The following is a 12,428-nucleotide window of genomic DNA, read 5'->3' on the forward strand; positions in this document are numbered from 1 at the left end:
GGAGGCATTTAAGCATACAGTGAAGGATGAGAAAGAGCCAGCCAAGGGAAGGGCAGGAGGAATATTATCCCAGGAAGAGGGAAAGAACCATGCAGAGTCTGGAGGGGAAAGAAGATCTTGACATATTCTAGGCCTGTGGTTCTCAACTGGGGGTGACTGTCCCACAGGGCCATTTACCAGTGTCCGGAGACATTTTAGTTGTCAGAACCATAGCTGCCATTTTCTAAAAGTAACATCATTAAGGAACCAAGTGGCCACAGGCCTGAGGATGCAAAAACACCAGGGACTTCAGTGCTCTGAGAACTGTGCCCTTGGGGACTGACAAGTCCTTGTGAGTGCCAAAGCAGGCACATGCATGGTGCCATTCCTGCATGCACGGTGCCGGCAGGACACACTGTTTGCTCCCAGCACTGCCCCCTCCAACCCCTGGGCTCCTAAAGGCCTATATCTGCAGACTCAGATGAAGAGCCAGGAGAGAAGGACGCCCCTCGGATACAAGGTACCTTGCTGTGATCTTAGGCTGGGTTCCTTAGAAGCAGAGCCTGAGACAAGGATTCCCTTGTACGTGGTGTATCAAGGGAGCGCTCCCAGAGAAACTTGTAAGACAGCAAGGGAAGCTGGAGAGGAAAGAGGAAGGGGCAGGGCAAGTTCAGAGTCTCTGGCAGAGTCTAGCCTAGGCCTGACCCATGGGGGCCTCTGGAGCATAAACACACCACAGAGGTGCCCCCTTGCTTTAATCAGCCCACTGACTGACTGTGGACCAGCCACTGCGGGGTAACCTCCAGGGTGGGCCGGCTCCTGTCGGCTGAGGGCACTTCTCCAGAAAAGGGGACGTGTGTGAGTCACTAGCAGCCAGCACTCCTGCAGTTGAGGCCTGGAGCATAGCACCACAAACACCAGTCTCAGCTAGCACACTTGCGGTTGGTGCTGGGCATGAGCTGGGTGACTGGGGACCCAGACTCTGAGCCAAGGGGAGGCCTTGGGGAACTGCAGCCCACCCAGTGTGTTGAGGAGTCGCAGTGGTTTCCTAGGCTGTCTTTTTGTCTTTCTTTCAATCGCCAGGGAAGCTATTACCCATAGGAAGACACCCTTCAAGGTCTCCACGGGCCTCGGAGGACTAACTCAACTTAGGCAACCTCTCCACAGTACACAGGCAGGTGCTCAGCAAACACTGCCTGGGTTATCAGCCCAGAATCAGTTCCTGGGGACCCAGAAATAATAAACAGGCAGTGTTGTCTGCCCTTGAAGAGAACACAGTCCCAGCAGGAAGCGAGGACCCTTGATAAACAGTTGCAGCGCAGGTGGTGGTGGGCTCGAACGAGGGCTTCCAGGGGCTGAGTTGATTTGGAGGGTGGGGTGAAAAATTCTGAGTATTCTCGAAGCTGTTTTATCTTCTACTTCAGTTCTTCTGTCAGCGCTTTAACCCCAGCCTTTGTTCACTCCTGCCCAGACCCCGCAGCTGCCTCCTGACAGGGCTTCTGCCTCTAGTCTTGCCCCCAGTCTTAGTTTAGGTTTCTAGGAAGCAGAGCCTGAGGCAGGGATTTGGGTGCCCTTGATGATGTGTTGAGGAAGAACCCAGGGGAGAAGGGGGGTGAGGGAGGCAGGACAGGGTGGGGAAGGAGCTGAGCAAGGATGTGGCCTGGTCCCGCAGGGCGATCTGGGGCACGAGTTACACCACAGAGTTGGACCCATCTTGAGGCAAAGGGTTCTTTGGCACATCCATGAGAGTAACCCATTATCCTGGTTTGCCCAGGACCACCCTGGCTTTAGCACTGAAAATCCCGTGTCCTGGGAAACCCCTCAGCCCCGGGCAAACTGACAAAGTCGGTTGGTCACTGAATGCCAGCTGCCCATCCCCCGCTCCCAAAGGAGGGGGTTCCTGTCCAGCTGAGAGCAACTCTCTGAAGAAGGGGTAATTGTTAGCTGTCCCCAGCCAAGGTCAGGGGAGCTGGGGATGGGTGCACTGGCCCAGGAAAGGGGACCTGGCGCCCTCTGCACAGCCCACCAACACCCCCCCCCCAAATCCTTCCTCCACGTAGCAGCTAGTGTGATCCTCCCAAAGCGCCCGTCTGATGCATTTCCTCTTCTGTGCAACCATCTGGGCAGCCTCCCTGTAGCTCCCCGATGACTCTGGGATAAAACCCAAAGGCCTCAAAGTGGGATACAAAGCCTTGCAGCATCCAGTACCCGCCCAGCCTCTCACCAGCCCCCCCAGCCCCGCCCCGCTGTCCGTCATTGCCTGTCTTCCACTCTTCTCTGGAACTGCCCTGGGCTGTTTGTGATTCTTTTCACGTACTATGCTAAGTCCTGTCCCCAGGCCTTTGCCCCAGCTGCCTCTCTGCCGAGGAATCCCTCCATCCTTCCACTGGGTAATAGCTTAGCCTCAGTGTATCATACGATTAGGAGGACAGACTGTGGAGCCAGACAGCTAGGCTTTAGGTTGTAACTTTACAACTTAGTAGTTGTGTGACCTTGGGCATGTTCCTTGGCCTTGCTTAGCCTCACTTTCCTCATCCCTAAAATGGAGATGATAATATGGGGATTGATATGGGATTAAATGAATTAATACACTGAAGAAGTCAGAAGAGTGACAGGCACATAGTCGATGCTTAATAAACGTTAGCTATTATTTTCATTATTAATGTGTTTCAAGACTCAGGTCAGGCATCCCCTCCTTCAGGAAGCCTTCTCTGATTTCCCCTCTCCCTAATGGGATTAGCTGACACTCCTTTATGCACTTTAATGGAATTAAAGGTCCACTTAGGGGCCTGCCTCCCACACTAGACCATGAGCTGTTCCAGGGACAGGGACTTGGCTTTTATTTCCACCTTCCTAGCGCCTAACACAAGGCTAGGCACAGGTAACCCTCGGTGAATATCTTTTAACTGAAAAAATGAACCATCAAACACTCTTCCTATTCAGCGCCTCTAGTATCTGCAGGAGATTGCTAGGTAGAGAAGGGTAGGTAGGGGCGGTGCATAAGCAAAGGCTCAGAGGCATAACCTGACCATAGACTAGTCAAGCACCGCCGTTTGGCCTGGAGCATGTCTATGTGAAGCGTGCGGGGAGGGGAAGGGGAACGATGGGAGCTCCAGGCCCCACCACCCCCATCAGTCAGTCAGAGAAGCTCTGCTTTTGTTTGTTTCATATTTTATCATTCTAAATAAGAATCTAATTAATAAAGAAGTCTGCCTTTTTAATTTTGAACGTCATGGAGAGTATCATAGACCAGACTGGAGAACTGAAGGACACCAGTCCTCAATCAATGAAAGGCCTTGTATTCCCCTGGAAACAACCTGAACTTGGAGTTGAAGTCTAACATTTTTCTGAATCTGTTCTGCTGAATATAAGTCCTATAAAACACTTATCAAAAGAGGGTCCCCTGGGCAAACAGTGTGAATGTTATAAGCCCCTTGGGAATTCAGCGTGTATGTTAGCACAGTAAAGGCTCTGAGAAGTCCTGCAGTAGAGCCATCAGTTTCACTTTATTTACTTCCGAAGTTCCCAGATGTAAGAGATGCAGAATCACTCTGCGCAGTAACACCTGTTAACCCTTTGAGGGCCTTGCCCTCCCCGACAGCAGGGAAGCTGGACCCTCAGTGAGGCTCATGGCCTCGTGGCTCCCCATGGGTTCTGGGCAGGGTGGCTGGCGTCAGCAGCTGGAGGAACAGAGGGCCGTTCTCTCCTCAGAAAGGCTACCATGAGATCCGGGAGCTCCGCCTCTTCCACTTCACCAGCTGGCCCGACCACGGCGTCCCCTGCTATGCCACCGGCCTCCTCGGCTTTGTCCGCCAGGTCAAGTTCCTCAATCCCCCAGAAGCTGGGCCCATAGTGGTCCACTGCAGGTAAGTGAAAGGCCCCACCCTAAACAAGGAGGCCTTTGCAGCTCTTCTCTCTCTCGGTGAGGGGAGTACTCTCTTGTCCAGTGGACTTTATTCTTTGCCTGTGTCCCCTCTTCCCAGCCCTTTCTGACGAGACCAGGGTCCTAAGTCTAACAACAATAATAGTAATAATAGCAGTAGCAGTTGTTATTATTGCTGTTGCCCTGAAACAGTAAAGACCCTGAGGACGTGGGCTTGGCACTGACAGCGTCTGCTACACAGGCACTTCACCCGCATTACTTCATTTACTTCTCACCCAACCTTGAGAGGTGGCCATTATTGTCATTCCCATTTTACAGATGAGAAAACCGAGGCGCTAAGAAGGTAGATACTTTGCTCAGGTCACACAGGTGTGAAATGGCAGAGCCAGGATATTTAACATGATTTTCTCCAGACGCTCGCCCTCAGCTCCTTGGCATGGCGGCAGGGTGCCCCCGTGGAAGTGTGCTTCTCTTCATTTCTGTTATTTTAAAAATCAATTGCTGGCCTGCAGGGTCCTTTGTAGAGAGTAAATGGACAGTGTCAGGTTTTATCTTATTATGAAGAAGGGATATTTTCAGCTCTGACCCAGAAAGTCACATTGGGAGTGATGGGCACATCTTGGAATCCTCCTAAACGGAGATGAAGTATCATGTCAAGGGCATTAGGAATTGGAGGAGGGCGGATGTCCAGACCTGAAGGCCAACTAGCATGCTCGCTTCCTCCCTCCCAGCGCCTCTCTTTTCTAATGTGACCTTGGGCCCGGTCCATCTTTTCAGATCCCGCATACTCTTAACTGCGTGCAGGTTATCTCTGCCCTGGCAGTGTCCACATCAGGCAAGGTCTTGAGCCAAGTCAAGGAGAGACACCATAAGCTGTAGGTGTCTCAGAGCCACCCCTTTCTCACACAGCGGAATCCATTTACCTTTGCCACAACAGCGAGGTGTGAATTAGAAACCCCATTTCACAGATGAGTCCATTGAAGATTAGGAGGTCATACTGATCCCCCCATGGGCTCTCTAAGCATTCCGCATATAGTCTCTGCTTTACATCTCATGACAATTCGAGGACAATAAAATGTTCACCCCAAGTCCCATATCCCAAAGAGCAGCCAGAGCAGGGGTAAGGAAGAAAGGGAGATAATGGCAAGCATTTATCAGGCCCTCCTTGCATGATGCCGCGATGTCTGTGTCTCCATACCAAGTCACCCTGACACAGCTGAGCAGAGTGGTACCCACTCCTGAGGCTGTCCTGAAGATTTAATGGGTTGGCCGACATATACTAGGTACCTAAGAGAATTCCAGACATATAGTAAGCACTTAAAAATATTAGATACTATTCTCTGCCTCTCGATGCTGTCCCCCTCCCCAGACTGTTAATCCTGCAGGACAGGAACCATGTCTGACTTATCTTCACATCCCCACTCCCGAGCCCAGCATCTAGTGCTCAATAAATATCTGGTGACTACAAGTAGCAAACATTTATAATAAATGGCTATGTAACCAGGCACAGGGCTAAGCAATTTATGCGCATTGTGCTTTTTCAGCATAATTTCATGCAATTCACGTGTATTGTGCTATTAATGCTATTGTCATCAGCCTCATTGTCTGGAAGAGGGTATTGAAACCCAGAGAGATTGAGTCATTCACCCAAGGTCACACAGCTAGTAAGTGGTCGAGCCAGGGTTTGATCCCAGGGGTCTGACCCCAAATAGCATGTGCTTAATTGCTCTGTGAGGCTGAAATAAACGGATCAATCCTCCCAAGAACCCTGTAGGGAAGAGTGTCATGTGTGAGAAAACTGAGGCTCACATATACCAGGCAGCTTGTCCACTAGTGGTGGATCCAAGATTCAAAATCAAGTCGGGCTGCTTCTTTCTCCTAAAACAGGTCGAGGATGAGACTTGGGAGAAGATGTGGACGAGTGGCTCTTTGGGTTCCCTCCTAGACCCCGAGGCCCAGCCTGCTTGGGGGTCCCTTCTGGGGGTTTTGATTTGGGGGGAGGCATTCTGGGGCAAGTACAAGGCAGATTTTACTCAATTCAAACCATGAAATTTTACCAAGGACAAAGACTTGCCAGATCATGGAGGATGGATTTCCAAGGGTTTACTCTCCAGACCATTGTGGGTGTCGGTTGGTCCACTGGCCTGTCCTCCTTGGATTTATGGTCATTCAATACTGCTTTCTTTCCTGGTCCATCGCCCTTCCTCTTTTCGTTTCCTTTTATTTTCGCATTGTCAAGCAAAGACACTCATTTCCATGAGGGAAATGAAATGTGAAAACGCAGTGGAGATGGGCCTCCTGGCAGTCTGGCCTTCACTTCCAAAACTATATGCATTTAAAGCAAACGCCCTATGTGTCTCTCGTTCAGTGCTATGATTTTGGAACCCACTGATCTGGGAAGGTCTGGCCATGGCCCATGGGGTCTCATTGAGTTCTTTTGCTATTTTGTACTTGGCCTGAGATTTTCCGAAAGGAAGCCACCAGTGGTCGGAATCGAGTATGTATCAGGGGCCTTGATTCTGTAGCCGGGTCTCGGGACTGTCGGCTGCTCTGGTTTACTGATGCTGCTGCCTCCTGATCCTGGAAAAGCAGGTGCACGTGGAGCCAAACCCAAGGCTTTGGACACGGTGCTCAGGACTCTCTGTGAGTCCGTTGGGACCGCTCAGAGGAGCTGGTTTCTGCCGTCTCAGTTACCTCCTCTGATCTCTCTTGTCTCTCCCTCCTTGCTTCCATCCCTCAGCCCGTTCACTGAAGAAGACAGAAGGAAGGGAGAGACGGAGGGAGGGAAGTGGGATGGGGAAGACATGTTTCTAGGCATTTCCAGTGTGCCCGGCATATGTAGATGGATTATCTTTACCCATCAGATGAGGAAACTGCATGCATCTGTGTTGTCTAAGCGTGCATTATCTTATTAAGAGAGGAGGTGTAGGAGCACAAGCTCTGGAGCCAGACTGCCTGGGGAAGAGTCCCAGCTCCACCACTTGCCAGCTGTGTGACCTTGGGCAAGGTCAGCACTCTGTGCCTCGGTTTTCTCACTGTGTAATAGGGTGAGAAACTTCCTAACAACCTCATAAGAGAATTAATAGGTCACACTGCAGAAGCAGTTAGAACAATGTCTGGAACTTTGTCACAGCTAAATAAGTGTTCGTTAAATGAGTACAACAAAAATAAGCCAGTCCTGATAAAATAGCCCCCAAAGGCAAGCATTACTCTCCCATTTTACAGAAGAGAGGACTGAGGTTCTAAGTTTAGTCACTTGCTCAGGATCTCCTGGCAGCACTGGGGTTCAGCCTGTTCTGTCTGACCTCTGCAGTGTACTGCCTCTCTGCAGGGTCCTCGGGGACAGGGCTGAACGGGAGGGGCCTCCCCAGGGCTGCTCCCGCCCCAGGGTCCCTAACATGGACCACCGTCCTCTCTTCCAGTGCTGGTGCCGGGAGGACTGGCTGCTTCATCGCCATCGACACCATGCTTGACATGGCCGAGAACGAAGGGGTGGTGGACATCTTCAACTGCGTGCGTGAGCTCCGGGCCCAGAGGGTCAACCTGGTGCAGACGGAGGTGAGTCCTGGGATGTCAGTTGACCAGCCACCTGCAGCCCTGGCCAAGGAGGAGCATGGTGGAACGGAAAGGCCCGCGGGTGGAGGCACCCTACAGAAAGAGGCCTGGGCGTGGGAGAAGTGGGAGGGAATGGATACGTGGCTTGCTGTGGTGAGATCATCGTAGAAGCTAGGATACCCCTGCCAACCCTGAGGTCCCCCAGTGCAAGGACTCCTACCAGGGAGGAATGGTGCTGTGTGCCCCATCTCTCAGGGCATCTAAGCAGCAACTGAGTGGCAACTTTCAGGTATTCTTTGAATGGTGTCCTTGCCTTGGGTGAAGGAGAAGAGAGAGATAGGGAAGGATTGGCATTGATTGAATGCCTACTGTGTGCCAGGCATCGCTTCAGGCACTGCAGGAATGGCTTACTCAGTGAAGTTATTGAGTTCCTGAGCTAGGCGCAGGGGATTCCAAGAGAGATAACTCATAACTACTGGCCTCAAGTGAGAAGCAGACCTCCAGGCACTGCTCTGTCCAGTTGGAGAGCCCAAGATCCGAGGGACATGGGAAGGGTTCATCTTTATTGTTGAGCACCTACTATGTGCCAGGCATCACTCCAGGTCTTTTGTATTCAGGGTATTGTTTCTACTCCTTACAACAACCCTATGGGGTAGCTCCTGTTAGTACCCCCATTTTATAGATGAAGAAACTGAGAAATGGTGTCCCCAAGGCCTTATATAGCCCGACAGTGGTAGAACTTGGGTCCATGTGACCCCATGTCCCACGTGCTTTCCCCTGAACCACACTGTCTCATGAGGAAGCCTTTTCTGCCTCTCCTACGCCTGGAAGCCATGGTTTGCTACTTCTATAACGAGCCCATCTTCTGGTTCTAGTGAGGCTCTAGGTGCCTGGGCAGCAGAGCTGGGGCAGCTAAAGAGCTGCATCCATCATCAACCCTGCAAAGAGAAATCACCCATGGCTTTGGGCCTGGCCAGTCACTGCGGGCTCTGCAGGCAGTTCCCTCACTTACAGGCTCACACACCTAGGACCCTGCTCCAGGCTCCAAGCCGACTCCCACAGGCCGGCCTGCAGGCTTCTTGGTGAGGCTGCTAAAGCCGAGAGGCTGCTTTGTCTCTTCCTGGGTCCATGCATGTGGCAGGCAGGCTCACTGCCTGGCGTTATACACATCGTGGGCCTTGCTATCTGGTGGGGGAGACAGACGTTCAAATAGATCACCGCGATGCCTCTAGATAAACATTTTATGTAAAGAGACGGGCCAAGTTCTGCAGGAGAATAGTTGCTCAACAAACGTTTGTTAATGCTGGAACAGCAACGACTCCTGCCTGGTGGATTTGGAGAAGACTCTCCCAAGGGAATGAGACACTGAAGGCGTAGACAAGGGGGGGATGGTGTCCAGGACGAGAGCGGTGGGTGCAGAGAGCTGGGATGGCAGAGAGGGTGATACACGCTTCAGGAGCAGAGCCTGAGACAAGGAGTTGAGGGCAAGTGGTTTCCCTGGTTGGAACAAATGGTTGTGTCCCAAGACACACTGGTTGGCAAGTGGGGAAATGAGAGAGGGGACGGCAGGAAATCAAGCCTGTCGACACTGTGAAAGTATTTTACAAGCTGTTGGACACAGTGGACGGCTGGAGCGCAGTCCTGCCGGGGGAGCTCTGAGATGGTGTGGAGTGTCTCTTCCAAGTTTCCCACCCGAGAGAGGGAACGTACGCATTTATCTCCAGGTCTCCATCTGGCCTTGCTTGAGGCCTCCTTCCCACGGCATTAACTCTTTGGCCCTGCTGGGGAAAAAGGCCCTCAGCCTGAATCTCGGGGATTTGCAGTAAGCAGCCTTTAGCAGTGAAAGGCGAAAGCTGACGGCGCCATGGGCAGGACACCACGGGCACCTGCTACCACATGTCCAGCAGTTTCTAATTTTTATCAGTGACTTGCTGTTCAGTCCTACACAGGGAGCAAAACTCAGCACAGCTCAGACAGTCACCAGGAAACACGGCAACTCGGCCCTTCGGGTTACAGGATAGAAAGCAGTGATTCTGCAACATGAATCATGTCCATCCTTCATAGTCACAGGCTGAAACGTGGACAAGAAACTCCCGGGCCACCCTGCTTACCCAGTACCCTGTTCCCTCTCCCCTCGGCTTTGCAGGAGCAGTATGTGTTTGTGCACGATGCCATCCTGGAAGCGTGTCTCTGCGGCAACACGGCCATCCCGGTATGCGAGTTCCGCTCGCTCTACTACAATATCAGCAGGCTGGACCCCCAGACCAACTCCAGCCAAATCAAAGATGAATTTCAGGTACGAGCACATCCCAGGCTCCATGACCCAGCCAACTTCAGTGCCACTGAACACAGTCCAGGGGCTTTCCTTGCAAGAGTGGCTATGTATATATCCTTCCAGTGTCTGCAGCTCCAGACAGCTGAGAAGGAATTCCAGAACATAAAATGCACACCATGAGCAACTGCTCACCAATCAGTGACTGCTGACACTTGTTTTTTTTAACTATGAATATGTTTTGGAACCGAGGTCTTATTTAGTTATAGCCCAGGTTGTATGTGGAGACAAGTTTATAGACACAGGTGTGAATTTCAAGCTCCTCGATCCCTGGAGAGACTCAGGTCTTCTCAATATTTCTGTACAATTGGAGTGTGTCCTAGATCCTCCCAATTCAAGGTGGGGTCTCGAGACCAGCAGCATTGGCTCCACCTGGGAGCTTGTTAGACGTGCAGAATCTTGGGTCCCACCGGACCTACTGAATGAGCGCCTGTGATTTAACAATATCTCCGGGTGATTTCAATGCACGTTCAACTCCGAGAAGCATCATCTGACGGCACAGCTCAGGCAGAACAGATCTGTCCCCTTGGAGCCCATGTAGCCAGAATGGTGGCAGCTTTGGTCTGGAGGCCTGGACTTGAATCACTGAGTGAGGCAAAACCAGAGTCCAGCCCATTGTCCTGAGGTCAGTGCCAGGGTCATATTTTGGGCAACAGGAGCTGTGAACAGGCAGGAGGAAGCAAAGAAGCTTCAGGTCCAGAAGGGCCAATGCAGGTCCGTGGTTCCATGGGCAGATACCCCAGCCAGGTCAGTGCCTTAGTCCTCCTTCAAACAAATAGACTTTGTTGATTCGGAGTAGAGACCAAGGGCTGAATGGGGGAAGGATGGAGGACACGGACCCCTGGTGGTTGCACGCAGCATCTAGTCTGTTGGCTGCGGCAGTTCAGCTCTAGCCCCACACTTGCAAGACTTCCTCTGCAGCACACGAGCCCTGAATTTTTCAGACATACTAGACCTTGCTCTCTGGGGGTCTCTCACTCCTCCTGGGCGTCTCATCCAAGCGTCCTTCCTTCCATTCTCAAACAGCTTTCTCTCTGAGAGGCATGCTGGTAAAATCATTTCTCTCATTCCATGGCACTTCAGGTGATATTTAAAAGTCATTAGGGATTCCCTGCCCCCACTCCCCACCTTTTGACCTCCTGGCTGGCCCACCATTTCGTGCAGGATGGCGGAGAGGAGTAACTCAGCTCAAATGATCAGCAGGTGTTCAGAGCCTGTGTCTGAGCCCGCGTGACTGTGTGCCGTCCCTGCAGCCTTGGCCCTGTGGTGGTGTCCCCCAGCCCCGGGCAGAGGCTCTCAGCCCCCAGGGCCTGGAGCAGCCAGCAGGAAATGATAGAACATCACCACGGAAGAGAACAGTCCTGGGGAAAGGACTGCAGGGGCAGGCCTGGAGGATGAAGGGAGTGTGAACATTGCTGCCTCCTCTGTTCAGGGCAACCATCTAAGCAGTACCTGCCTATCTGCCCTTGACCCCGTAGACCCTCAACATCGTGACTCCTCGTGTCCGGCCCGAGGACTGCAGCATCGGTCTCCTGCCCCGGAACCATGACAAGAATCGGAGCATGGATGTCCTGCCTCTGGACCGCTGCCTGCCCTTCCTCATCTCGGTGGATGGAGAATCCAGCAACTACATCAATGCGGCACTGATGGATGTAAGTGGAGCCCTGCCAAGAAAAGCTCCTGGCTGGCATTCCAGGGAAAAGCTTCTTCCCAAGGGGGAGGGGCTGGAGCCCAGGGCCCTGACATCCCCCTGCCCAAGCCAGCCTCTCCTTCTGATCTTTTTGGCCCACAAGACCTTTCTCCCCCTGAAGGCTCTGATCCAGACCTATATGCAAGCTGTGCTTTTAGCTCTTTTGCTCCCATAAAGGTCTGAAAGAATAAACCAAAAGCTTAAAGTGGGTCCCCTGACACCACAGTGAGGCTACAGGCCTGACCCGTCCCCCTTCCTGCTATGTACAGAGCTGACTCTCAGCCTTAAGTTCAGTTCAGGAAACATTCTACATGCCAGCCATGTTCCTACTATTGTCTTAGGGGCACTGTCTGCTGCTTTCTCAGCATCAAGTCCAAGAAGTGCACGCCTACCCTGACCTGGTTTGGGATTAGGGGGTCACGTTCCTACCCCCGTGGGCCCGTGCTCCTGCCTTGTGTGCTCCTCCCCTGGGTCCCCCAGCTACTCCCGGCTACTCCACTTCCAGGATGTGAGATGTTTGCCGCTGGAAGGAACCGTGCATCATCCAGTCTCATCCATGCACTTTCCAGCAAAGGAAACTGAGGCCAGAGAAAGAGACTCGCTCAGAGATACCCAGAGAGCTAGTGGCAAGCTGGACCCTTGGACTCCTGGCTCATACTCTAGAATTTATTCCTTGAGCCTCCCCTCAGTTTGCTTGATTCAGTAAGATGCAGACATCTTTCCTCCCAAGACTCGGGACCAAGAACACCATTGCTTGACTGGGGAAGAGCCCTTCCAGGTCCCTCTCCCCACCTATGCCTGAAGTCAAGTCCATCCAGCCCACATGAACCTCCCATCTTACCTGGAGCAGGAAGGAACATGGGGTACTGTCTGCTGGGGTCAAGGCCAACTACCTCTCTGACCACTAATCCTCTTGAAATTTATCCCCAAGCATCCTAAGTGTTTGTAAGAGGCAGAGGGGTGACAGGAAGTCAGTGCCTATCTCAGCT

General features: G+C 52.3%; 1 protein-coding gene and 1 long non-coding RNA gene across 15 annotated transcripts in view; one reads left to right on the plus strand and one right to left on the minus strand.

Annotated features, from left to right (window-relative positions):
- The window catches only part of PTPRT (protein tyrosine phosphatase receptor type T), a 1,093,164-nt gene that overhangs the window by 1,047,257 nt on the left and 33,479 nt on the right, over window positions 1-12,428 (plus strand). For all 14 annotated transcript variants that reach the window (XM_082430071.1, XM_082430082.1, XM_082430079.1 and 11 more), the window contains 4 exons: window positions 3,691-3,845; window positions 7,285-7,420; window positions 9,564-9,713; window positions 11,228-11,401. In XM_082430071.1, the coding sequence (XP_082286197.1) occupies window positions 3,691-3,845; window positions 7,285-7,420; window positions 9,564-9,713; window positions 11,228-11,401 (615 nt within the window). The remainder of the gene's footprint in view (window positions 1-3,690; window positions 3,846-7,284; window positions 7,421-9,563; window positions 9,714-11,227; window positions 11,402-12,428) is intronic.
- LOC309645405 overlaps window positions 1-12,428 on the minus strand; it is a 925,297-nt gene that overhangs the window by 414,181 nt on the left and 498,688 nt on the right. The gene's annotated exons all lie outside the window — the stretch shown is intronic.

This window comes from Balaenoptera physalus (assembly GCF_965194825.1).
Source record: "Balaenoptera physalus genome assembly, chromosome: 16".
NCBI classification, from domain to species: domain Eukaryota; kingdom Metazoa; phylum Chordata; class Mammalia; order Artiodactyla; family Balaenopteridae; genus Balaenoptera; species Balaenoptera physalus.